Source organism: Colletotrichum karsti (genome assembly GCF_011947395.1).
Source record: "Colletotrichum karsti strain CkLH20 chromosome Unknown Scaffold48, whole genome shotgun sequence".
Lineage (NCBI taxonomy): Eukaryota > Fungi > Ascomycota > Sordariomycetes > Glomerellales > Glomerellaceae > Colletotrichum > Colletotrichum karsti.
In genome coordinates, this window is record NW_024065948.1 from 257,230 (window position 1) to 283,665 (window position 26,436).

General features: G+C 54.3%; 5 protein-coding genes across 5 annotated transcripts; 1 reads left to right on the forward strand and 4 right to left on the reverse strand.

Moving 5' to 3' along the window:
* Window positions 1–886: 886 nt before the first annotated feature.
* CkaCkLH20_11482 (uncharacterized protein) lies at window positions 887–1,354 on the reverse strand (the record flags this gene model as incomplete). The annotated part of the gene is made up of 3 exons (XM_038894196.1): window positions 887–1,028; window positions 1,078–1,137; window positions 1,191–1,354. The coding sequence occupies 3 exons, from the start codon at window positions 1,352–1,354 to the stop codon at window positions 887–889; spliced, it is 366 nt and encodes a 121-aa protein (XP_038740526.1).
* Window positions 1,355–1,845: 491 nt separating this feature from the next.
* On the reverse strand, window positions 1,846–3,026 carry CkaCkLH20_11483 (D-arabinitol 2-dehydrogenase; the record flags this gene model as incomplete). Its single annotated transcript, XM_038894197.1, has 4 exons — window positions 1,846–2,166; window positions 2,224–2,549; window positions 2,614–2,724; window positions 2,771–3,026. The coding sequence occupies 4 exons, from the start codon at window positions 3,024–3,026 to the stop codon at window positions 1,846–1,848; spliced, it is 1,014 nt and encodes a 337-aa protein (XP_038740527.1).
* A 6,849-nt stretch (window positions 3,027–9,875) lies between these two features.
* CkaCkLH20_11484 (uncharacterized protein) lies at window positions 9,876–11,524 on the reverse strand (the record flags this gene model as incomplete). Its single annotated transcript, XM_038894198.1, has 2 exons — window positions 9,876–10,033; window positions 10,093–11,524. 2 exons carry the CDS (start codon window positions 11,522–11,524, stop codon window positions 9,876–9,878), a joined length of 1,590 nt encoding a protein of 529 aa, XP_038740528.1.
* Window positions 11,525–12,778: 1,254 nt separating this feature from the next.
* On the reverse strand, window positions 12,779–14,152 carry CkaCkLH20_11485 (uncharacterized protein; the record flags this gene model as incomplete). Its single annotated transcript, XM_038894199.1, has 1 exon — window positions 12,779–14,152. The coding sequence occupies one exon, from the start codon at window positions 14,150–14,152 to the stop codon at window positions 12,779–12,781; it is 1,374 nt and encodes a 457-aa protein (XP_038740529.1).
* Window positions 14,153–14,987: 835 nt separating this feature from the next.
* Window positions 14,988–16,753, forward strand: CkaCkLH20_11486 (uncharacterized protein; the record flags this gene model as incomplete). The annotated part of the gene is made up of 2 exons (XM_038894200.1): window positions 14,988–15,665; window positions 15,716–16,753. The coding sequence occupies 2 exons, from the start codon at window positions 14,988–14,990 to the stop codon at window positions 16,751–16,753; spliced, it is 1,716 nt and encodes a 571-aa protein (XP_038740530.1).
* Between the last annotated feature and the right edge of the window lie 9,683 nt (window positions 16,754–26,436).

Here is a 26,436-nt window from a genome sequence, read left to right on the forward strand (position 1 = left end):
CGACTTACGCATAATACTTAATGACGAAACATACGAACAGGGTGATCATAATGGAAGGAAAACGACATATTTTGAGCATGGGCAACATGCCGGTCTCTCGGCGAAGCCCGGCCCCGCTTTGACGGGCGAACGCAACATAATGAAGGAACAGGCAAATAATCCTAATGTAGTATCATAGTCTTTCAGACATGGCACATAATCCTGAAATAATCAGAGCGACATCTGACCATTCCTGCCTCGTACCTCAATACGCAGTGATGCCCTCTGTTATTCGGCTGCCGCCGGTATCCGACCCACTCCACCCGGATCGATGGCCCCACATCTGGCCCCGGATCCCCGGAGTTGCCCCGCCAAGTTTCTATCATCACCGCTTCTGCTTTAATAGTTCATGCCAGTACCGTCACCGTCATGACGATTTCATGCAGGTAGTAAGTGACGATAAAAAATGCAGCGCATGAAAAAGGGCAGAAATAGAATAGTCAAATTCGTCACACTTAAGACGATATGGCTAGCAGCGGATGATGATGTTGAAGACGCGGCGAAGCAGAGCATCTTCAAATGGTGCTACTTAACACACAGTATTTATCAAAAGTTTTATACTAGAGTTTAGCAGTGTAGTGAACAAGAGTTTGCAAATCAAATTAGGGAAACGAATATGAGGATGCTTGACAATTCTCGCAAACGAGATGCGTCCAACATCATCTTCTGCTTAGCTAGACTAATCACGTCTAAGCCCTTGTTCTCAGGCGTGATTTTGAGGGGAAAATCTCCACGTGCAAGCCGTATGTTCTCATGACTGAGCGCAAAGTCCGTTGTTTGGGTCGGAACTGTGGCACATGCCATTATCGTGAGTCTCTGATCATTCTTAGTCTCGTCCCTTGGGCACTCACGTGAATTTCCACTCGTTGGTCTCTTTAGAACCTCCCAGGTCACATCCGATCTCGGCGTAGAGTTTTTCGGTACATTCTTGCTCAGTAAGAATACTGTCGGTTGATCCCATCCACTCGACTCCAAAGTCCACCTTCTTGCTGAGCCATATCAGTACTACTTGTCAAGTTGGGTTCAGACAGGTCCTACTCGATCGTTTTCCCGTCAATCAGTAGATTGCTACATCGACTTCTCTTGTCTCCGGAGTGGCTGGAAGTTTATTAGCGCTGCAAAATGTCACAATCCTGTTCAGCGAGACTTACTAGTTGCCGCTTAGTCCCTCCGTAGTCGTGTCGTTGCACCAGTACCGAACAGCACCCCTAGCAGACTCCTGCGCATCACTCCAACCTGTGCCGGTGAGATAGCATGCTGCAAAGGAGTGCCCGATGAGTGATGCGGTGACAGCGAGGATCTTTTGGAAATGCATTCTTGGGTGTAAGTTGAAGCAGTCGATGCCCACAGATGGTCCGAATTGATTTTAAAGTGGTGCTGCGACTTACGCCCTTCTTTATACACGGCGGTTTCAGTGCAGATATTTAATAAAGTCTCACCTGGCCCCAAATCTCACCTTTTTGGTGTTCAGTTGCGCCGACGGTAGTCGTGTAGCTGTGAGTCAGCTGTGAGTGGCCAAGATTCGAATCACTAAACGTCGTTAGCGAGAGTGTATTACGACACTGAGAGGTCTACAATTACGCATGACCTCTCACAATATAGATCACGATGTCGACCCTGAGTCTTGCGATGGGGACGACCGGACTGTTTTCAACGTTTTTAACGCACTCCTCTGTTTATCAATATCCTTTTCGTTCCCAACATCTTAGTTATGTATTGATATTCTGTCATGATCCTCCAACTTTCTCATGGTAATCCCATCCGCATTGATAACATATTATGAAGAAATGAACAGCATCGTCGTCGCTACCATGCAGTATGTCCCCCATCAACCTTAATGTCTGACCCTGTCATGAAACTGCTTGCGTCGCTCAGAAGAAACACAATTGCCCCTCTGTACTCATGAGCTTCACTCAGTCTCATCAGCATGTTATCCTCCATCCATTTCTTCTCGATCTCAGGATCCTTCAGGGAAGCTTCCGACATCCGGGTTCTGATATACCCTGGCGACACGGTGTTGACACGGATGAGTGGAATGCCGGCTCGACTTCCCCACTCGGCCGCCAGCGATCGAGCCATCTGAACCACGGCCGACTTGGAAGAATTGTACGCTGCTGTGTCGAGTCCCTAAACCATGAGTGAGTACGAGACACAGTCAGTCACGATTTTGATAAATATGCTTACTTTGTTACTGATATGTCCGCTCATACTGGCGATGAAAACAATACTTCCCGGGGCTCCTTGTTGTTGGAACTCTCGGGAAGCAGCCTGAGCACATATGAGGCTCCCCGTCACATTGACCTCGAGTATTCGCTTTGCTTTATCGATCGGGAAGTCAATGGTTGCGCCATCACCAGAGATGCCGGCACAGGCCACCATGCCTCGGAAAGGAAACCGAATGCCCTCCATAGATGTCTTGAATACATGTCGAACGTTCTCCTCGTTGGTCACATCACACTGGTAGTACCATGCGCGTGTTCCGTACTTCTTTGACGCGGCGAGAACGGTGCCTAATGACACATAGGATTGTAAGACCGTGGTCAGCATTCTGGGCCTTTCAAGAGTCGCACTTACGCCATGGCACTTCCAGCGGTTTCTCTTGGCGGTCTTTGCAAATTGCGTCGCCGCCGCTTTCGAGGACAGCACGAGCAGCTTCCAGGCCCACTGCACCTCCACCGCCAGTGACTAGAACTATTAGAACTTGCTATGAAAGGTACCAGAATGTCCCTACTTAGTACCGTCCTCCCATCGATTCTGAACAGATCAGGAGTTGGCGTTGTTGCATGGGCAAGAGATGGTTTTGTTTCTCTGTGGTTGACAGACATGGTGCGTATCATGAAGAATGAAAGTAGAGGGAATCGAAGGAGAACGTATCTGTAAGTATTCTTGCCTTTATCTCTTCCAGGAGCAAATGCGGCGTCGAACTCCTGGTCGGCTTTCGCAGAGACTGAAACCCGGATGGAGAGATTGTTGGCAAAGGACTGCATGCAGCCACAAAGCCGAGTCATCATGATTTCAATCAGAAGCAAGCAGAAAGCATAGCACGATCACGATCCGGATCGCCCGACTATTAATCGCTCTTAAGTGTTACGGTGTGTTATATGTGTTCTCATACCGTTTTGGATGTAAGCAGGAGATATTAATGGCGATTGATCCAACATTTGAAGCCAACTTGGGGCCTATTGGGTAGTGTAGAGATAAGGGCGACAGGCTGCATGAATTACAATATGTTTCTATGAAGAGCCCCTTTGGTGGGACAGACTGCGTAGGCCTCAAACTCTGAGCACCACTGCGATGGCTTTCATTCCCGCATCAAGCCCAAATGGACATTAAATACCCGGCTGTTGTACCAGTTCTTCCCGTGAAATTTCCCACCTATCGTATCTGTTGTCGGTGTTTCTTCCCGCGCAGCCATGCATTAGCCAAATCAGTATCCGGGACGATATGAATGAATGGCGAGTAGTAGTTTCAGAAACAGAACATTGCGCTCTTGAGTGCTGTGGTTTGGCGACTCTCAGCTCAGGTAGAATAGAAGACTCAGGTCGGTTTAGACATGGGGTTCCATTGACGTGGCGGGTGTTCCCGGTGAAGCCGTCGCGGCTGGGAAGGGTGCTAGAAGTGTGGAAAAGACCCTATGAGCAAAGATTACCTAGAAGATTCCAGATTTTTCGTTTTGATCTTGATGTTATCCTTTTGCTCTATTCGGAGGCGTTCTTAATAAATTTTCTCGGTGGCTGATCGTAGCGTACACACGCGGCACAGTTGTACGGCTGGAGTGGCCACTGAGTAGTGGCTGTTGATCCTCCGGCGCCTCAGTCGTCATTGTCCCTTCATCAACAAGTTTTCGTCGGATTCGCTTTTTCCACATCAGGGCACGACATGTCGCAACCGTTCTTAACCCATCCCGAGAAGCCATAAGCGAGCTTGCAGAAGGCGATCGTGAGAAAGCAGGCGAGTAGGATAGCCAATCCCCAGAGGAAGAGCAGGCCGACCCAACCAAGGCAATTGAGCAAAAGATAGAAGGACTTCTCGAGTGACACCTCCACCGTTTCATTTGTGTCTGCGAGGTTCATCTTTGTCGATCCGGAACGAGTGTTGACTCAAGTTGCTGGGAGGAGGTGTGTAGCGGGGATGGAAGAATTTCCACACAGGAGGGGAGTGTTCTGCACCTTATATAGACCAACAGATCCTGAAAGAGAACGTATAAAGCTACGTATGTCCGAAACCAGTGCTTAACTTTAGTACTATTGCGATGATACATGAAAAGCTGGCATCTTTTCGAATTTCAAGCAAGCCGCACAGGGTAGAATGTGCTCTTTCGCGCCACACTGAAGCCACGTAAATCCTGGACATCGAGGTATCCTCTGGCCAAGCTGCCTACATCCACCTTGCCGTTATTCCAAGCAGATAGCCCTCTGAGCCCTGAAATATTGTCCAAGCCGAGGCGAAGGCCACTGATGAATGGCGTTCCGGGATGAATGTGACGATAGAGACAACCGATAGCGTCAGTCTATGTTATATTTAAGCAGACTACTGTTTCATTCTCTGTTTTCCGACTTATTAGTGAACTGAGTTTTCCGACCGATTTGCAGTTACTATTCGTAATCGACACTGCTATGTACCATAATTTGATTCCATCAACTAATGCGACTGTAGCTCATTGCCCAAGTCGTCGTCAGTTCATGGCTCTTACTGCGTGTCTCATGTGGCTTCGGCGTTCCCAATCGTCCCCAGTTCAGCATCTCTCCCCATCAACATCACGATCCGAATTGGAGCAGTTTTTCATGATCATTCATTGATTCCGCGGACGATGAGCAGGCGCGGTCTGAAAACCAAGAAAGAATGGTTATAAGACCTGTTTCCTTGCCCGCGTTTGGAAGAAAAGACGGAAAGGATTACAATGAGTAGACATCAACTTGACTAGAGACTACAAGAAGCCCATTCCACCGTCCAGAATCTTGATCGAGGTTCATGGTGATTACATTAGTCTCTTCATCTCTGGCAAGCAAATGACAGAATACTGACTATGGCCGCTCCAACTCGACGTTTTAGTCACAACTGGTTCTATTGATGTTTGCCACTACTCAAAGTTTCCAGATCATCTCAAGATCATTCCCTTCATGCGAATTGTTGTTTAGGATATGGTATGCCCCTTTACCATCTTCTACAGAGCCCTGGTTCCGAGGTTGTGCTGCCAATTTGACATTCCCACCCAAGAGATATCATTGACAGTCCTCTTTGCAATTGCGGCATGAGCAGCAGCACCGGAGCTTGAAGAACATTGGTTACTGTTGAGAGGCCGAGGGTTACGAAAGGTTTTGACTCACCCGTTTCTCATGAGAGACTCACGCATGCGTTTGGTGGGTTGGCGGGTTTGTCTGCGTTGACTCTGCCTTTCCGTTCCGCATCTTCGTATCACTCTCTTGGGTTGACGTATGTGTTTCCGTCTCATGATCGATTTTTTCTACTATGCCGAACGATTCCAAGATGCCAAATGTTATGACAAACGGGCTCAGCGCAAGCAGTATGATAAATATACTGATCAGAACCCACACGGCCAGCAATGCACACCACGAGCCCACATACAGAATCGCACTCCAGATGGAACTTGCTATATGACATACAAGGCCGCCGATGAACTCTGCTACAGATGAGATAAAGAATATGGTAAACGCCCAAGCTGCGTCAAGGACTGGAGTGGTAGATGCTGCTGCCGACATGGCGATGATGACGCAGGGTTCCAGTGGTCTGTGAGAGAAAACTTGGTTTCAAGTCGCCAGGATCGGTCCTAATTTACTCGTTGACTAAACCTGTGCTGTGTAGTAGCAAGATGAACCTTACGAGAAAGAGGAACGAGAGGCTGCAATGTCTCTTGGAAGGTTGAGGCGCATGTGATGGCGAAGAAATTGAGGTGTGCGAAAGCCAAGTTGATATCAACAACAGGCCACTGCTTTCTAGCCATTTATACTCAGGGAGCCTTTCGGTCTTGCCATGCAAGTTATGCTTCAAGTTATCAAGGTCGAAGAAAGGTTCTTCACGACATGGCGCATCTTCGGCAACTCCGACACCCCGATGTCTGGTCACATTTATAAGAACTTCGCGCCTTAAGCCACATCTATTCCACACAATTTCATTAAGGCTGCTGATGCCTTGCATCTTTTCTATCCCTGTCTCAACCTTATGACACGGCCAGAGGTGCTGTCCCCTGCCCTCTTTTCTTGACACGATCTATGATTTGACTTCATCTGGATTTTCCGTTGACATTTCATCTTTTCTTGCCCTTTTCAAACGCGTCATGTGCCGAGAACGAACTACCAAACAGGGGCTTTCTCTCGTAAGACGTGATGGTACTGTAAAGGTTTTCTGGGATGGATTAGTACACCAGGCGCAGGATAGGTCATCTTGAAAGAAGATGACTTACAGTTCCGACGCGCCTTCTAATCTGTCAGATTGTGAAGTTGTAAATTGACAGCCCGCTCCAGAAGTTCAGTCTTATCTTTCGCGGCCTTCAGCGAAACCGTTCATTTCCACAGGCTGAGCCTCTTCGTCCTGGCTCGGGCTATTCAGCTCTCCCCGGCAAAATCTCACCAAACCCACCACCGCTGCAAGCAAGCCCAAGACGATAAGAGCCCAGATGAGAATGAGGCCTGACCAACCAATGGCCTGACATACGAGATAGAAGGTAAATGTCCAGGCGTGTTTGAGCCGTGAGCCTTCGTCTACTATTGTCGGGAAGTCTTGATTAAATGGCGGATAGGGTTGAGGTGTTGATATTTTGACGCGTCGAATCTTGTGAGAGTTGTTTGGGGGTGAGGAAATGAGATTACGATAAGCCCATGCGGCGATATTTTATTGCTTCTTATTGTCTTCCGGTGAAGGCTGTGAACTCTCTCAAGGTATAAATCATCCACCACCAAGATGTACTCCGATGCAAGTTTTGAAAACTAGGTTTGAATACTACATGTGCGTAAGCGACGGCGTAGCGGAGAGGCCGAGAGTAACAAAACAACCTTGTTGGAAACCGCTCCAACTGAAAGAATTCATCCGAAGCTCAAGAAGTCGAATCTTTAGATTCGTTACCTCTGCCTTCCCAGACATCGCGTGCTTGATATGTGCGAAAATTGAGAACTCTTCCGCACTGCCGTGATCGGCCCATTTCCAGTCGTGACTGACGATAACGATATCCCAACGCTCCCTAGTCTTATGATTCTTCGCCACCTTGCTGCTTTTCCTGGATTGAATTCCTAATTATTTTCAGGCTCGCCGTATTTGCGATGTCGCAGAACCTTCAGGAGCAGAAATTGGAATGCCAGTGACCTCGATAGGACCCATCTCCAAGCTCTCTGTCGGATTTTGGTAGCTCTCCCTCATCCGACTCGCACAAGAACGAAAGACTGGTATGAGTACGATGGCCGAGTAAAAGACGATGAATACAACAGTGACACCAGCTATTGTGGCGCATAGGAGTACACCGAAGACGAGGGTAGTCCACACGAGGACGTACCTCATGAACTCTGCGAAACTGAGCATGTTGGTGTCGAAGGGGCCGCTTTGGATCGTTGAAAGGTACGTTTCGGTTTTCTTTGCTTGTGGGTTGTGGGTTCTCGATGGCTTTCTTGCAAAGAAGAATAAGTCGTGTGAAACGTCTCCTCGCTGCTCAAGTGTGAAGGGAGGAGAGATCGTTTTTATTGTTGACAAGTCTTTCTCCTTTGGTATGAAGCACACACATGATCCGTTCCTCGTTCAAACTATAAGATACTTAGAAAGGCTCCTTATCCTACTTTGGTAGAGCTTTGCGAATATGTTTACGTTTCTCGTGGGTATGCTTCTCACCAAGTACACGTGAAAGCTTTATCGAAGCTTGGGTATAGCACTTGGCCACATGAAGTACATGATGTATTTTCTTCTTTTTCTGACTCTTGTGAACCATTGAACCTATATTTCAGGCCAGACGTAATCCTCCACAAATTCCATCCACTTCCATAGAAGCCTGGTGCTATCCATACATGTCTGTCTCCAAGTACGCACCCCCTCAAACGGCTTGCAACGAACAGATGGCCGCGCAAAACATCTCGACGCACATGCGAGCCCCGAACTCAATGAAGCAGGAAACACACATATCCCCGCAAAGATTTGGTTCAGCCGCCCTGCCTTCTTGGAGTTCGAGTAATTGGCCTCTCCCATCGAGTCCGTGATAAGCGCCGTATTTCGGAGTCGGTCCCATGCGAGGCTTTTCGTGAACGACGACGACCCCCGACTCGACGTCGTCAGGTTCGGACCTCAACCTTTTCCAACGATACGCGAGGAACACCAAGAGTATGACCAGAATAAGACATGAGAATTCCAGGATGAGTAGCAGTCGTATTTCCTCGGGTGTCAATGGTTTGTGGGGTTTAAGGGTGTGGAGGAAGCCGATTCCATTGTATAGCGGTTTCATGTTGAAGCACGATTGTTGGGTTGGGTTCGACCGGCCAGGTTTTGAGGAACCGCTGAGTATGCTGATCTGACTTGAAGTTTTTTTCGTGATGTTTTTGACTCGCTGTTTTGATAGAAAGAGATCGAGACGGAGATGAAGAAAGGTGACGGGAAGTAGATAGATGTTTATGTGCGCTCGCTAGTTGTGCGATGGAGGCCTTGGAGTGAGGTTTGAACGCACAAAGTGTGTTTAATGATTCCTGAATGAAGATTTCTCCGAAGGTGGTCATATATCTCGAGTGTAGAGTTCAGGCAGAATTTTATCGCTGCCGGTGTCTCGGCATCCAGGTCAGCCACGTCGCTTTCAGCCTTCAGGGTCAGTGAAAAGTTTGGAGCGGCTGTTTTCTATTTATCTTGCAATAGGTAACCATATGGGAAACGCATCCGCCATCAAAGCTCTGTCGCATTAAATTATGAGGTTGCCGAATATAATATTCGCCGTTATTCTATCCACGCCGCATCTTGTGCTAAAGATCTTCATTGAACCTCTACCCCCTGTGAGTGTTGACCCTAATAGAAGATAGCAAGTCACTCAACGTAGCAATAAATAAAGGATCGCGACCCGAAGCTTCCTCTACGCGATCTCTGTACCGACCAACGATATCCGCCTCGACGTCCTCCAACTCAGACTCCATCATTCTCCTGACGCGAGTACGCCTCCGGTCGCCTTGAATCATGAATAGCACGACCCACACGGACATTAAACATTCAGCGATCCTGAGGAATGTTTCGAGGGTTGTTGAGGGTCCTGTGGTCTCACATATGTCGGCGAAGACCATTACGGGTTTTGTTCTGTGAGGTCTGATGGACGACCTTATTGCCGTGTACGTGCTGTGTCGTTCGCCCCAATGCTTCAAGACTGGCCCGAACACGGTAGTTGAAAACTTTGCGCGGGAGAAGTTCGAGGCGTGGGTGGGACTTGTGGAGGACAGAACGAAATTTGAAAAAGGAGAAACACTCGATGTGCCTCTGTAGGTTCGTGTATACGGCTAGAGCCTTGAAATGGCTCGGTAGGGCTTTTGCGGCCGTAAAGGTTGAGAGAGTCTGCAAAGTTGAGGGTCTCTGTTGGTTGGGAGTGAATGATTTCGATAGCAAGACCTGCTCCAGGCTTCGAATATCAGCAGCATCCGAGTAGACGATCTTCAAATGGCCAGCCCCTGAATTGCCCAGGTGGCAAGATCAACCAGACTTTCACATACTGGCACGGATAATGCCTCGATGCCACCTTGATGAACATCGTATGCAAGCAAGTAAGCCACGGATCCATTTACGAGCCGTTAACGACCAACGCCTGAACCATCAACCGTCACGAGACCTCAATCTAGGTCTCAAACTTCACAATCCCAAGCCACCAACTCCACTCACGCATACTCGAGCTTGACATGAACACCATCCCTCGGCGCCATCGTGAAGTGAATATCCTTCCTCGGCTTTCCCTGCGGCCCAACCCACTCCATCTTCTTGAACCTCTGCAGCAACCTCACAATCAAGAACCCAGCCTCCGTGAGCGCGAATTGTTCTGCAAAATATGTTAGCCAGACCATATCAGCGATGTGAAAAGAAAGGGGGAAAACTCACGTCCAAGACAAATCCTCGGCCCGCCGCTGAACGGAACATAATTCCAATCAAGCCTCATCCCCTCCCACCTCTCCGGCTTAAACTCCAACGCGTCCCCTCCCCAGATATCCTCCCTGCGGTGCAGCACGTACGGCGAGAAGTTCACAGTCTGCCCCTTCCTCACCACAACAGGCTCCATCCCGTCCGGACCGCCGCCCCTCGGCAACACGGTGTCCCTCGCCGCGATCCGCAGGTTCAACGGCACGACGTTATACACCCTCAACGTCTCCCTTAGCACGAACTGGAGGTACTGCGAGCTCTTCAACGTGCCAAAGTCCACACCGACCTTCTCCTCCCCGTACGCCCCGAAATCCCGCACCACCTCCTCCCTCAACTTCTCAAACACGTCCGGGTGCTGCGCCAGGAGCAACAGGACCCACGAGAGCAGCGTCGCCGTCGTATCCCGCCCTGCCAACAAAATCCCCAAAATCTGATCCCGCAACTCGCCCTCGTCCCGCGTCTGCTCCACCAGCGTGTCGAGCAGACTATACTTCTCCCCGGACGGCTTCGCGGACCGCAGCGCGAGCTTGACGTAGTGGTCGACGTACTTGCGCATGTACTCCGCCGCCCGCCGCCCCGTCTTCGCCGGCGCGAGCCAGTACAGCCCCTGCAGCCGCACACGCATGGTAATCCACATCTGCGCCTCGTGAAAGGCGTCCGCGAACGACATGCTCGCCCCCGGTGCCTGGTCCGCCGCCATGGCCGTCGCCGCGCTCGTGTTGGCGACCTTGCCCGTCGCGGCTGCCGTCTGGCTGTCGACGCTCTCGCCGAAGAGGAACCCCGTCGCGGTGTCGAGCGTGAAGCGGAAGAGCATCGGCATGATGTCCACCGTCAGCGCCCCCGTGGACGTCTGCTTACCCACCAGCGGCAGCGCGTCGAAGAGCGCCTGCACCGCGGCCTCGGTCTTTTGCAGGTCGTTGATGTGGTCGCGCGAGAACTGCGGACGGAACAGCGCGCGCGAGTGTTCCCAGAAGGGCCCGTCGGCCGTGAAGATGCTGTGGCCGAGGAGGGGCTTGAACTGCTGGATGCGCCTCTCGCCGAGGTCGAAGTCCTTGAACTTGGTGGCGAGGATGGCCTGGATGTTGACGGGGTCGACGGTGTAGACCTCGGCGGGGCCGAAGAAGCCCGCCGCGGAGAAGGTGGTGCCGTTGGTCTGGTAGTTCTTCTCGATGATGTCGTCGAGGATGTCGCCGCCGGCGCGGGCGGTGGTGATGGTGCGCCAGACGTAGCCGACGCCGAAGGGGAGCTTGGAGGGGACGTACTTGGGGAAGGTCGCGTTGTGGGATTTGGCGAAGCGGAGGAGGTTGCGGTGGGAGAGGTAGCGGGAGAGGAGGTAGTAGACGATGGTGAAGGGGACAATGTAGGCGAGCGCCGTGAGGGAGAGGAGCGCCATGGTGGGCTGGCGTGTCTGATATCACTTGCTTGGCTTCGTGATCTCTAGTTGTGAAGCATCGCGGAGGGAGTTTTGTGAGGCTTTATAACGCTCCTGACGTTCCCCGGAGAGTGGGTAGGTTCGAGGGCAGATCTCGACCGAGTGGATTAGTCTCCGTCGCCCTGGTTTAGCGGGACGGGGTATGACGGCTCTGACATTGACGAGACTCCAGTTTTCCTTGCTCCTCAGCGATAGACCAAGGCGTCAATTGTAAGCAGAATAAGAAGGCCGTAGGTGTTTATCTCACGAACTCTGAAGATGCGGATGTACGGTCTGTAATCCCCCCTCGCTTTCGTTATCGGCATTAGGGCGGCTCACCTAGGGCGAGCGCCAAGCGTGAGTAGTGGGAAACATTAATCCAACTGTAAAATGTAAACCCCAGGCCGTTAAACTTCCCATCCCAGAGCTTCAGATCTCTATCGGCCCGAGGAGCCAATCGAGCTCTCAGAAGCCACCAGCCCGGCCGAGGCAGACACCTGTGAAGGCTGGGGGCTTCGGCAGCGTGGGATCGAGTAGGTGCCCGACGACCCGGGCCCCGGGGAAGTTTACAGGTTATGGAGAAACGTTTGGCACTTAAATTACGTGCATTTCGCGGCAGTTTGGGGAGTAAAGTCTGTAGAGGAGAACGAGTCGTGGGCGGGGGGACGTGGGTTCCATCATGACTCGGGCTGTGTTCGTCTGGAAAGACGAGACGGACGAGGACGGACTGGCGTTGTCCGATGATATCCGTTCATGATATCAGACTTGGCAACTTCATCAAACAGTCTCACGTATGTGTTGTCTCTGTAGTTGAGTAATAGGTTGATCGTCGTTGGTGACAACTCGGGAGAGTCTTCTCGGCAGTTGTAATGTTACACAAGAGCCACAATAACTCCACACAACAGGGGCAATTTGTGGATGTTCGCGCAGAGATCCACGACGGCGCGCTTGCTAGGCGTCTCCGGTCTGCGAAATCTTCAACATCAGTAGGAAGGGTGGCCGAGTTGGTTATGGCGCCAGGTTAAGGTCAGCTTAACATCTGTTTCCTGGTGGGGCAACCCGCGCGAGTTCGAGTCTCGTCCCTTTCATCTTTTGTCTTTCGCCTGTGATGACTTGATGAAGTTGATTTTTTGCCTCGCAGAGATCAAGTTGAATCTCTTCCTCGGCAACTCATAGCAACGGACATGCCATTCCGCAAAACAAGAACTTTTGTTCGTGACCGCTTCTAAACAAACCTCACCTCCCGAGATTATTCACAACACTCCCAACCATGACAGCAACCTCCCTGTCCCAGCTCCCCTCCGCCCTGCCCTTCCCCTTCATCGCGCTCGGCATCTGACACCCCCTCACCACGCACTCCCTCACCGCATCTCCCACACTCGCCCGGTTCGTCCTCAAAGTCCTCGCCGAGACCCCTCCGCGGTTCACAATCTCCTGCACCCGCGTGCCCAGCCCGCCCGCCATCGTCCTCCAGAAGTAACTCGCCAGGCTCCCCGTCTCGAGGTGCGCGAGCAGCGGCTGCAGCATGTTCGTCTGTTTCTGCGGGGCCCCCGTCACCAAGGGATGCGGCGGGATCTTGGTCGACTCCAGCACGAGCTCCAAAGCGACGATGTTCTGGCACCGCGCCGATATCTCCCCCAGCGTCCGCTCCAGACTCGGCAGCTGGCCCAGAGCCCGCGACAGCGCCGCCAGGGACGATTGCAGCGCTGAGCGTAGATACGTCTCCAGGGCCTGCAGCAGCAGCGTCGGCGTCCACCTCTCGTTCTTCGTCGGTGTCGGGGAGAGCAGGAACAGCGTGACCATGGCCGAGACCGTCCTCGCCTTGGTCTCCTCGCCCTGCGCGAAGGTGGCCGAGTTGGGCACCGCAAAGTCCCGCACAATCTTCTCCGCCGTCTCCCTCACAGACCTCTCAACAGGCACGACCACGCCCTCCCGCAACGAGCGCACCGCGTCCACCCTGCCGAGCCCGTGTCCCTCCTCCCCGGGCGCGGAGCGGTCCAGCACCTCGCGCAGACTCAGAATGGTATGCGAGCACCGCACGAGCGCCCTATGATCCTCCTTCTTCCCCGCAGCAGCAGCCGCGGCACTCACGCCCCCGGCGCCCGCGATCTCGGCGTGCTGGACCTCGAGCTGCCTCCCGAGCTGGAGACACCGTCCGACGGACCGTCCGAGCCGGAGCGTCTCCCACAACCTCGCCGCGACCAGCCGCACCTCCTCGGCCTCGGCGTGCTTGTCGATGACCTCCTTCTCGAGCTGGCGGTAGCTGTCGTTGAGGCTCCTGATCTGGGCGTCGAGCTCGCCGACGATGCGTTTCGAGGCGGCGTTCTGGCGTTCGGTGTACTGCAGCAGGGGCGCGGCGGACTTGGTGGTGAGCAGGTCGATGTGGGAGTCGATCTCCTGGGTGTCGAAGAGGACGCGGGAGAGGGGGGTGGAGAGGTCGAGGGGCACGTCGTTGGGGTTGTTCGTGGCGAGGACGAGGGTGTTTGCGAAGGTCGGGGGGTTGAAGTCCGGGGAGAGGAAGGCCTCGTAGTCGATGTAGGAGGGTTCGTCTTCGTCGCGGGCGGTCATGGTGGGCTTTGGGGGGGCATTGACGAGGAGATGTTGGCGCAATGGGTTGTCGTGAGGTTTTTGGCGAAGCTGGAGTTGGTGTTGGAGCTGGAGCTGGAGCTGGAGCTTTCGACCTCCAAGTGTCCTGTCTCGGTGATGCGGTACGTACCTTTTCAAGTCCGCTGACATAAGATAGATGTGGCTGATGGTCGAATGGCCCGAGCTCACGGTCCCGCAATTTGTTTCCCCAGCCACAGCCCAACCACCAATGACGAAACAGCGCACGAACCAACATCCCAACCCCACCGCAAAAAAACAGTCAGCAAATGGAACTGCGCGAATTCCCAGCCCGTCCCCACCTCGAGCGTCGTCCGGACCTTCGGCATCTCCACTCTCTAAAACAAAAGAAAACCACAATCAGCAGAAAAAAGACCACCATCCGCCCATTCCGCATGGATCCCGCTCCAGGTCGTTGATCAGCGCGAAAGCGGGTATCGAATTTCGCAGTCATCGTGGTTTGCGCCGGGCGAGTAGCAGTACTTCAGTAAGAGCAAGGCCAAGACCAAATCGAATCACGTTAGCTTACAGAGAGTACCGGAGGAGTTCGGATACGGACGCTAGTGTCGATGACCTAACAAAATAATCACACCCCAAAAAACACTCCGCCTTGCCGAGACTTCCATCTCTTGACTTCGTCTTGTAATAATCTCGCCGTCCTCGTCTTCTTTCTTTCCCTCCGTCCTCGTCCTCGTCGTCTCCTCCGACCATCTCGTCGCCTCGCCAGCAATGTCCTAAACCTCGAACCGCATCGTCACCCAACCCGACGACCCCGGAATCCCCTCCACCTCCACCTCCGAACATCCCGACTCCAACCATCGACAAACCGTCGCGAGACAAAATGCACCTCCCAATCCTCCTCCGCGACCTCCTCCCCCTCCCGCAGGGCTCCAACGCCTCCGACACGATCCTCGGCGGCGTCCACTTCAACCGCACCGTCCTCGACTTCTGGAACTACACCCTCTACACCAACGGCACCATCTCCAACGGCTCCAACTGCTTCCTCACCGAGCAGCCCTACACCCCCGTCTCCCTCCTCCCCAACGGCTCCTTCGTCAACTCGACCTGGTGCTACGACCCCGTCCGCTCCATCGGGCCCCGCGCGAAAGCCGGCGTCGGCTTCGGCGTCGTCTACGCCCTCGCCTTCATGCTCGTCCTCGCCTGCCTCAAGAAGCACGGCCGCCAGTACCTGCCCACCACCAAGCGCTTCTACCCCGTCGGCAAGCGCTGGCAGTGGTACTACGCCATCCTGGTCTGCGTCGCTGCCTTCGTGAGCCTGTTCACCACCATCGACGTCGACCGCTTCTGGGTCGTCGGCCTTCCCATCATCATCAACAGCTTCTTCTGGTACCTGATGCAGCAGTTCACAATGGCCCTCGTCTGGGAAGCCGTCCGCCATTGGGGCAGCTGGAGCGAGCGCCAGTACATCGACCCGGATCCGTTCATCCTGCGCGAGGGCGACAGGCGCGACAAGTTCGAGTTCTGGTTGCCGTTGTGGTATTACCTGTGGTTGTGGCTGGTATGTATCCCCGGGTCATGAATCGCGACGTCACTAACAACACCTCGCAGAACTTCTTCCTCATCATCCCCCGCAACTGGGGCGAGATCGAGAAGCAGCGCTCGCCCGACCAGACCGCCGCCCGCGCCGAACCCAACGCGACCGACGTCCGCTTCAAAGTCGCAACCTTCTGCCTCGTCATCTGCTGGCTGACCATCGTCGCCTCCCTCCGCCACTCCATCCTGCACTACTACCCCCGCAACCGCGGCCTCCTCAACAAGGCGCGCGGCTTCGTCCGCTACACCCCCTGGCGCTTCGTCTTCATCATCCCGCTCGCCGCCTGCCTCATCGCCTACCAGGGCCTCGTCTCCTTCCGCTGGGACTACTCCGTCCTCAACACCCAGGCGAACCTCGGCGCCGTCTACGCCGGCGGCTTCGGCCCGGCGCTGCTCATCCTCTACATCCAGATCATCTACGGCTTCACCTCCCCCAACGAGGACAAGGAGCTCATCCGCCAGCGCCGCGTGCGCGAGGCCGAGATCGACCACGAGATGGGCATCGTGGCGAAGCCCAAGTGGTGGAAACGAATCACCCGCGACGACCATCTCGTCGACAAGATGTCCATGCGCGAGCGCATCGCGCGCAACGTCCGCGAGGTAGGTGGCGGCGGCGCGACGGCGCGCGGCGTGCAGCAGAACTTCGACGCGCAGGAGGCGGACCGGCAGCAGACGGAGCGGGACTTCGAGATGGGCGACGTCGGCGGCAGCTCCAACACGACCCCGGTACGGCCGGGCTTCGACGCCGCCAACTCCGCCACGTTTTCTACGTACACCGGCAAGTCGGACCGTCGCCGGCAGGAAAGAACCACCAACGCCGCGGCGGAGCTCCTCTTCCCCAACTCGAGGCCGAATCGTCCGGATCGCTCCGCCGATCTGATGCAAGACGGCCCCCCGCCGCCGTCGTACACCGACGCGCGGCCGCGGAGTAGGAACTCCGACAACGTCTCGCTGGACTCCACGGTCCCCGGAGAGCTGAGCCACAGCGCTAGCACCGCCGTGTCGGTGTCCGGGCAGCAGCAGCAACATGTGAGGAGCATGCTGGACGTGTAGAGCGAGACCGGAGGCGGTCGGATATGTATATTGTAATAGAGGGAGGTCCAAACGTTTGAAGCTTATGAGCCATGACGAAAGGGTATATCAGTTTTAACGTTCGACGGCGTTTGGGGCCCTGTTCTGGCAGGCAGATTGTATGTATTAAATGCGTAATGGTAAAAGATAGTAAATTAGACTTGGTCGTGCGTCCAAGGCATCCCAAAGTCGTGGTACTGAAAGGGATGTCAGTGAGGCAATCTTCACGTAGTTCATGGGATATATGCGCGAGCATCGCTATTCAACAGCAGGCAAGCCCTGATCATCTATCTTCATGACGTTGATTCTAGTCAGCCTCATGCCAGCCACTTGGTTGACATCGATCATCATGAACCTCGTCGACCTTCGTCGTCCTCGGCATCAACGAAGATGAGCCGGACTAAGCCGAGCCCTGCTACGCCATCCCGCCGGTGTACTTCGTCTCCTTAGGTACGGCAAAGAGTCTCACGGCGGACGTACCGCAACAGCCTCATGCTGTGCTCCCGCTCGCGACCCCACAGTCAGCCTGTCGGATGGTGACAACAAATATCCTGCTCATGCCGCCGGCAAGTTCCTTTCGTCGGGGCTGAGTCGAACCACGAGATGACCCGGCGTCGAACACTCTCACCGAGGAGGCATCGTGCGTGTCCGCCGGGGTTCCCGAGCACCCGAAAGTCGATCATCGTCCCAAGTCCCTTCCAGCGTCTCGACCCTCGGGCTGCATGCGTTGCTTTCAGCGCATGATTACCCCAGCGCTCTGCATTGGTTTCGATCCCCTCGACGTCGCCGTTGCAACGGGCTCGATACATAACGAGTCGTCTTGGAGAAACCGTCGAGGGGAAAAAGCCTAATTCGAATGACAAACCGCCAGCGAAATACAACGTCGATAATTCAACGTCCGCTGGACGCGATAGTCTGATGCCACAACTGTGTCCCACAGCTTCAACATGTGAACACCCGCCGAGTTCATTACACGTGAACCAGACAGTCCAACAATGACTCGTCGGCCGCCATCCCATCGACCGTCTCAATGCCATCGGAAGGGTCAAAGCACGAGGATATGTCGTTCATCCAATGACAGCTGGCAGATAACCCAGGAACGGATTTCAGTCGATGCGGAGAAAAAGCATCCTACTGAGTAAGGTAGGGGCAAAGCACACGCAAGGTACGACGAAGTACCCGACGACGCGCGCCAGGGCGGCGGGAGAAAGAGACAGTGAGAAGCATGGCGTGCAGCGAAGGAGTCAGATGCTCAAGTCGGTGCCTGCGAAATGTCCGTCCCTTGATAAGACGCAAGTCAGCGCCTCCGTCCCGGTCCAGGCCGCATCTTTAGCCGGGCATCAAACCACCGGGGGCGGTTTCGAACACGTCGAATAGGCCGGTGGGCAGGAGAAGGATGACTGCATGCTGTGTTAGTCAGGGAGCTGAGGAAATACCGCCCTCCTACTTGCCCTGGCCGACATGTGCGTTGGAAACGAAACACTGGCATCAAGCGCAGCCACCGTCGCCTCTATGCGTTGGCTGCATCTTACGACAGGGGCATCTCTTCACAACGGACGTTTTCGCCGAATTAGATGGCTTGAGCAGGCATCATACGGATGACAGACGACCAACAGGGCGTCTTGGTTGCGGCTCCTCCTGCAACGACGAAGGCAAGCTGCGGAGAACCATCAGGTAGTTCATGTTAGTCCCTTCGGATGCGAGCTCACGCCCGTCTGGCTGTACCTGTGCTGTGCGCCGGGCTGGAGACAGCTCGCAGCTACTGCGTGCGCATGCATGGCGCTATTCATGCGTCTTGCTCTGTTCTTGCTCTCACGTCCCTGGCCACCTGCACGAGCATCAAAACGGGGAGGTTACGGTGTGAGGTATCGACCGTTCGGCCGAATTTTGTGCAAAAGTCTTGCGACTCAGGTCCATTGCGAACCGTAGCTTGCGTGAGCGCCGTTGTTCTCTGCCAGGGCGCGCGAGCGAGGTTGGATGACACCGAAGTAAAGCCCGCCAAAAGAGCGGTGAGCAAATTCAGTTACAGAGACAATCGACTCGGGGATGGGGCGCAGAGCGAGAAGAAAAACCTCAAGGATAGGCCTAGTCCTAGCTTACAATGTAAGGCCAAGTCAAACTCCAGCGGAGCGTTCTTAGATCTGCGCAAGGCGGATAAAAGATGGACGGTCTTTGGGGCCGTGTAGAACGTTGTTGTCTCTCGTCAGTCCGGGTTGGCCTGTCGTCCTGCTGGCAGATGACTTGGCTGAGCGAGTTGCTTGAATGGTTAGTAGCTCGCCGCTTTACTCCGCAAGGACGGTCAACGTTCAACGGTGCGCTGCCACTTCGCATTACCTGGAGCTCAGCTAAGGACGGCCGTGGGACTGTCGCGGCGGGGGTTTTCCTTGCTTCTGAAGAAATGTCAACATTAAGCTGCAAGCCCTGTAATCGAATTTTCGCGATACTTCGAGTCAGCCTGAGCCCGAATGATTCGAGAAAATGCCGTGCACGACATCGGTGTTGATTGCGCCATCGGCATCTCTTGTGTTCTGCGTAGCGCTTGAATCCTCTGAATGTAGGCGGTTCAAGAAGCCCTCGACGACGGCGGGGTTTCTCATAAAGCGGCGAGGGATGAGGGGTGACCTTCCGCAGTGTCGGCGGTGTTCTCCCACTACACAGTTCGCGCGGCGTCTGTCCGGTTCCTACGGATCTGCCATGATTCGAGAGGCCATGATGCCAAAGCTTGCGAGTGCCCGAGTCCATGCAAACAGGAGCCTGCTGTCCAACGCTAGAAAATCTTAGACGTAGGGTTGCCCTGTGATCATTGCACTTTGGGCAGGCGCAAGTCTTTTTAGCGGAATGGTTGGAAGATGCCTTCCGCGTTGTGCCTTGCATCGTGCAGCTTCATATCTTGGAAGCTCAAGAGAATAGAGGAGTGGGATCCGCCAGGTACACGATGGCTATTGGCATGACGAAGCCGAGATGTCGACCTCTGAGGCTTCACGGAGCATTCAATCAGCAAGGGGCACCCCAGCTCCTACCAAGGTCCAGGTTCTGCCGTTGCCCGTGGTGTAGTAGTATTGATTGATGTCGGTGCCGACGCCTGGAGTCTTGCGTCAATCGTTGGCGTTGAACCTCGAAAGTAATCCTTCTTGCGATTGAGGCGCATATCGAAAGGGTTGAGTCGCAGGCTGGCTATCGCGTCCCTCAAATGAACCCCAGGCTCTGCTTGTCTCGATCTTGTCTCACCCTTTGAGCGGTGAGATCAAGACATCGTCACTTAGGCCGGTTCAAGTCAAATCTCGGGCCCGTAAAAAAGATCGAGTGTGCGGGTTGATCATGTCTCAGGCCCGAGAAAGGTACCCGTGAGCCACCAAGCTTCCGCGTTCAGATCACGAACAGATGCTTGCCCTTGACTGACTCGGAAGACAGCCGATCTGGATGACAGTTCTTGTCTTGGAAACTTGTCGAGGAGAGTACCATCGCAAGGAGTCGTTGCAGCATTGATATCGGTAGGTACTGATGAGTTACTCGCGGGATTCAATTCAGCCTGTGGGCGGCAATTTCATCGCTCGCCATTGAGCGAGCTGCATTCCTAGGGTCGCAGCGAAGACGGATATGCAGATTGTCCTAGGGAAATCGACCAGGGCTCGGTCAGCCAGATGCGGGTGCCGCCAACCCCATGCATCTGCAGACTTCCACGCGCGTCTCTCAAAAAGGCATCCCGTTTGTTGGCAACAATGGCTTCTTCTTCCTCGCCTCATACTACTGGCGCCTGCACTTAATCTGAAACGGGCCAAGCTGCGTGTCCTGTGGATGATTTTGGATCGTCGCCGTCCCTTCTCGTCTGCTCTGTGTCTTCCATCCGTGGGAGTGGGAAAGCCTCCGTGAATGATTTAGGAAATCCTGGCGAAGGCGGATACGCGATGGAAAACTCTTAGAGAGAAGACGCACATCGAACTGCGTATATTACTGGCATCGTCTTCGCTGGGAGAGACCTTGCTATCTCAGAAGCGCGAACGTGTCCTTGCATTGGTGGTCATTGTCCTCAAATCTTGGGGCAATTCTGGGCCTGGCCTGGAAGAAAGATCTGGCTTTGATCAGCGGTCCGATGAGCTTGCGGCTTCCCTCTCCGCTGACAGTCAGGACAGACAGCCGTGGCATGCCGCTAGGCGCTAGACATGCCGGCATCTTCCCAGCAGGCTGTGGTACAGGCGAGGCCAGGGGCGGGGATCCCGATGCATCGTTTCACGCGTCCAGAGTTTAAATTCTTCATTTTCCGACGGAGGACGCAATGAGGGTATCGGATGCTATGCGTGATCTGTCTAAGCCAGGAGGCTGTGAAGTGTCAGTGTGGTGTGGAGGGTAGCCATCTTGGTCGTCATCGTCGTCGTCGTCGTCTTCGCGTCTAGTAAAGCAAACCATAAGGTGAACGATGCTGAGCCAGAAGCTGTTTCTCGGTCCATACTGCCTCGAGGCGTTCAGCTTAGATTATCGACGTTGTGCGATGTGACTGCTCAAGAATATCAATCGGGTAGTATCGGTGAGATACTCATGAAGCCATATGCAGCTTCCAGGCCGGTCGACATGATGCGCAGTTCGGGTGAATGTTTTTTTTGGACGATGTTTTTGACTGCAGCCGTTCCAGGGTTCTTTCCTCAGGGGAATCATCCTGGGTAGAAGCCAGTCGATGTTGTAATGCAGCCAGATGCGCGGGGAAACGTCTGTCTAGCGTCATCCAATGACTGAAAAACGGTCGTAATCAGTCGTCGTTCGGCTTGCGCGGACCATGTTCGCGGGTAGACGTCGGTGATGAGGAGAAGAAGAAGTATTAAACAGTGGTGTTGAAAGGCCCTGTGACCCTGCTGATGATGACATTTAGTCTCGGTGATCTTCAGCGCGACAGCGGAACTACGATCGTGAAGGAATTCTGTGATATGGCGCTGTAGATCAGTGGACACCCCTGCTCTTCACAGGGCCAACTTTTGTCCTCGCGTCCCTGCTCCCATCCCTCAAGCACCGAAGCGCCGAAATTCTGCCAGCCCCCGATGTTTGGTGAAGGACGGGGACACCATCGGCAGATTTTCATCCCGAGCACCTGGCGGTAGGCGGAAGAAATGTGTACGGCATGCAGGGACGTAGGGTGCCGAGGGGAGGGACGTGATGGAATGCACCTGTGGTGTGCCTCGGGGCCACAGACGGGACCAACTCCGATGGAGAAGTCTGCCGACGACTGAAAAGGGTCTTGCGACGAAGTGGGAGGCTGGAAGACACAAGACGGCGCCTGCGCTGGCCAGGGAGCAAGCTGTAGCTGATCAGGAGCGACGAACCAGGTAGTCAGGAATGCCGGTCCCTTGTTTGGAAGTGTTGTTTCGGAGCCGACTGACTGATTTTCGAGGTGGAATTTTGCAGTAATTCGACGCTTCAACGGTTACACTGCAGCGATGACAAGAGTATGCAAACCACCGGTGGTCGGGATAATGCAACGCAGGTAGCTCTTGTCCTTCCTGTCGGCCCGCAGCTTCGCCTAGCTTAATCGCGAATGCGATCCCGTGTCTGCGATAGCATCTGGGTTGAAATCATTCCACGGAAGCCATGTCAGCAGCGGGCGGGCTTGGCGTTTGGAAAATGTGCCGAGGGTCGTGATGTGTGGTGTCGACGTGAACTCAGGATAAGGCATCTGAAAGTCTTCTCGTTGGCCATGTTGAAATAATGACAATTCCTTGGCTGAGGCAAACATCGAGGTTGCCCTGGGCCGGATCCAGGAACAAAGGATCCTCACCTCATCAAGGAGACGATGGTGGTTGTCACGGGACGAGGTCGAGTGAATCGCCAAGATGAGATGTGACGGCGGTGACTTGGTGTTCTGGTGTAGGTGTTGGTGGTGGTGGTGGTGGTACGTGTGCCGGGTCGGACCTAGTCGAGGTTTGGCAGGTAGGGTGTGTCCATCTCTACCCTCTGCCCTCGACGGTCGAGTAACGTCTGACTACCGTATTGACTACGGCGTGCCTGACTAGGCGTGGCCGGGAAAGGGAGAGACGCCCTGGCTCTCGTCTTGGGTGCCTGGACATATCGAAGGGAGAGAACCGAGAGGGAATCTGGCGGTGGACAGGACAGACCGACAAGCAGGCAAGTATCGAGACATCTGATATCGGGTGACTGGTAGGAAGTTGATTGAAGGACTTGTTTCTAGCGTCTGCCGAGTTAAACGTATGTATGTGTGGGCTGGCTGGTGCTGGTGTGCGTCTGGCGTGCGGCGACACTCAGACTACCTCGACGCCAAGTACCTTATCTGAAGGTGAAGTCTGAAGGGAGCGTCGGAAGGCGTTGAAGAGGTGAGGAATGCGACGGACGGCATGGAGGAAGCCAGTGGCGCATTGGCAGGTAAGGTAGCCTGGGGCGGGTGAAATGGAGGATAGGCTCCGAGATGCAGAGATGGTAGTGTCGAAGCCGATGTAGACGGCAGGAGACAAGGAGAAAACGTGGTTAACGGGTCGGGTGGCATGGGAATTGGCGGGCGGGCGTGAGGTGTCTGTCGATGGATGGTGGACGGTGAAGAATCTGAGACGAGACGAGAGGGAGAAGAGAAGAGACAGATGACATTCCACATTTTTGGCAGGGAATCTGAAATCCGGAATTTGGAACCTGAGATCTGGTGTCTGTGAAGGGCAAGAGCCAGGCACCGAGGCGGTCGCAGGTGTTCCTTCCGTTTCCCTTGCTCTTGCTTTTGCATAGGGCAGCGACTGCCTTTCCTCAAACCGAGTCGCTCCTTCCTTCTGTCAATATCAAACAATATCAGAAACTATTGACGCACGAGAGGAAGGAACGAATAGGTACATAATTTAGCTGGTTCTGTCATCCGCATTTCGGGAGTCTAGATGTCCCTCACTTGGTATCAGACTACCTGCCTGCCTTATCTAATAGACACAATATCAGACGCACGTATTGTTGCACTAGAGACTCACCTCCCTCTGATATACCCAAGGCTATTGCTATTGCACCTTAGTCAGGGCCAGAATAACACTTCATTAAGATGCCTCTGCGCGCTGCTATTCGTTATGCGACTCAAACATTGTCTCTACACAAAACGGAAGGGACGGAAGGAGACGGAATAAGCTCAACTCGGCTGGCTGTTAATCTCACACGATTCTCCAGTCGACACCGAGCTGCCGATGCCGTCTCCCTGTATGGTTCATGCCTTCCTCATGCCTCCTGTCCATCACCTTCCATTCCCGCCGGCTTCCCGTCCGGCGACCCGCATTTCCGGGTGGTCCGTGTTCGGGGTTAAAACCGAATGTTTGCTCCGGCTCGTCAAACTGAAATAGTTTCCTCTTCTGATATAGTGCGCCGGCCGCATAATAAGGTCTTGGACACGGCAGAGCACATCTTGGTACGGGTATTTCTTTTCGGTCGATATCTCAGCGATCCCAGGTCGGGGGCCTGGCCTGGCACCTGGGTGCGGGGGTGATTTTCTCGCTTGGCGGGTTGACGGCGGCGCACAGGCCCTACTGCGGTACGGCTCTCCCAGCCAGCCCTCTCTATTAAGGTAAATGCCAGGGCAAGGCAGCGACTTTTTATAGAATGGAACCCTGAGAAGCCATTAAAGTGCAGCGCGGGATGGACGCAAAAAGACTCACAGACGCCAACAGCTGGCCCACTCGATGCCGCGGTTCCTGCCAGGTTCCATGGTTCCATGGCAAGTACCTGGCCCTAAGAAAATAGCCGCGCTAGCACGGAGCATGTACCTCACCTAAAGTGGTGGAGAGGCAGAGGAAGGCGCCAGTCAGAGTGCGCCCAACCCCTCGCATGATGCAGTAAAAAGAGGGGCGGGGTAATGGAGGGGGTTGAAGAGGGGGAGGGGGAGGGGCACAGATGAAGTTCCTTTTTGGTGAGGGACGCAGTCAAAGGGTACTTCCGTTGCCGACCATTGCATTTTTGGAAAGAACAATTGGAAAAGGTACCTGCCGTGCCTGCCGTGCCTGCTCCACATCGCCCGGCCGTGGCTTCCTCGAAGCTTCAGAGTACAATTAACCAGCAACTCCAGGAAAGTGCGAACTTGCCTCATGTAAGGTGCCTGTTTCCTGCTTCCTGCCGCCTGCGAACTTCCTCTGCAGGTGCAGCAGTAGCTCCTGCCGGTTGAAGCTACAGATAGATGGATGTTGTTGGAAAGGGAAAGAAAAGCAGGAACGGTAGAAACGGGAGCAACGGCAGCCACGGCCAGCAAAAATTGCTCTTTCCAAACTCTGAATTTGATGGAGGTCACCGTCGCCGACTTTGCTTCACCTTATCGCATTTTTCCATCGTGCTTATCGCCGTGTCTTCCGTGTCCGCCGGGATCCTTGAATCTCCATTTCCATCTCCATCTCAGCACCACGTCACTTTCACCTCGTCTTCGTCGTCGGCGTCGTCCTCGACACCAACAAAGCCTCAAACTCCAGGCCCGACCGTCTCCGTTTCCCGCCGACCCCGACGCCGAAGCGACGCGCACGCACACCACATCTCTACTCATTCTTCTCTCGAGTCCTGGGATATCCATGGTCGCAGTCCCAGTGACACTTCAGCTGCCGTCATCGCCATACTACGCAGTAGCCCTCCGCCTCCACTGTCGCCCTCAAGCAAACAACCTCAAGACAGGCCATCCATCCCTAGAGCCGAGAGACCCAGAGATCCAGACATCGTGGCACCCGAATGCATCCTGCCGAATACCCCCTTTGGCGTCCGTATCCGTCCAACACCTCAACTTTGTCTCCGCCAACTGCGTCTGCGTCCACAAGAGGTGCGGTACCCCTGCGTAGGGTCGCAGGCCAGGACACCAAGACAAGGCACCTCAGCGCACGAGACCGACAGGGAACGCCAGCCAGCGTCAAGGGAAGCTCAAGGTTCCTGACGGCCCTGGCTAAATGTCACTCGCAGTTGGCCTGATGGATCTGCCTTCTGCTTCTGCTTCTGCTTCTGGACGCACCAACACCGCTGTCAGCAACGTCAACAACTCTACAGACCTCCATCACACCCTCGGCCCTGTCGCATTTTGACTTTGACCTCGACCTCGTCTTCGTCAACCTCGAGCCGTCAATTCCCAGCCTTCCGCCAATCGTCGTCCGTCCCCTCGACCTTTCATCCTTTGTGCCTGGCTACATACGCATTCGCCTACGCAGTCAAGGCACCGTACCTTACCTTACTTCGAAATCCGTGGAGCCAACCCACCAAAGAACTTGCAGTCACGTCCTTCTGGGCCATTGCTGTTCTCGTTCTCGCCCAGCCAGCCCGCCTTAATCGGTACCTTACGTCTGGCCCTGGCCTGGTACCTTTCACCTTTCAACCCTCGCCAGCCACCCCTCCCTGGCTCAGATCTGGACTCACCACGTTCTTCGTCCACTCGCAGACGCCTCGTCGCTTGCTGTGCCCGCTACTGCTACCGCTAGCCCGCTCCAGTCAGACTACTTTCCTACCCAGTACGGCTTGTGAGCGTCTAGTACGGCGTCGTGGTCGTGGCCTGCCCGTGCCGACACACTGTCAAGCCGTCCTCCGTTTCCACGAGCCCGTCAGAGAGCCGTCGACCTGCTAGCTTTCCCTTCCCGCTCACGGACACCAAACCAGACACACCATCCCGCCGTCGCCAGTCCGTCTACGAACAAGTCGTCTGCCAGACCAGACCCCCAACCGCCCGGCTGACTGGGATCCCACCA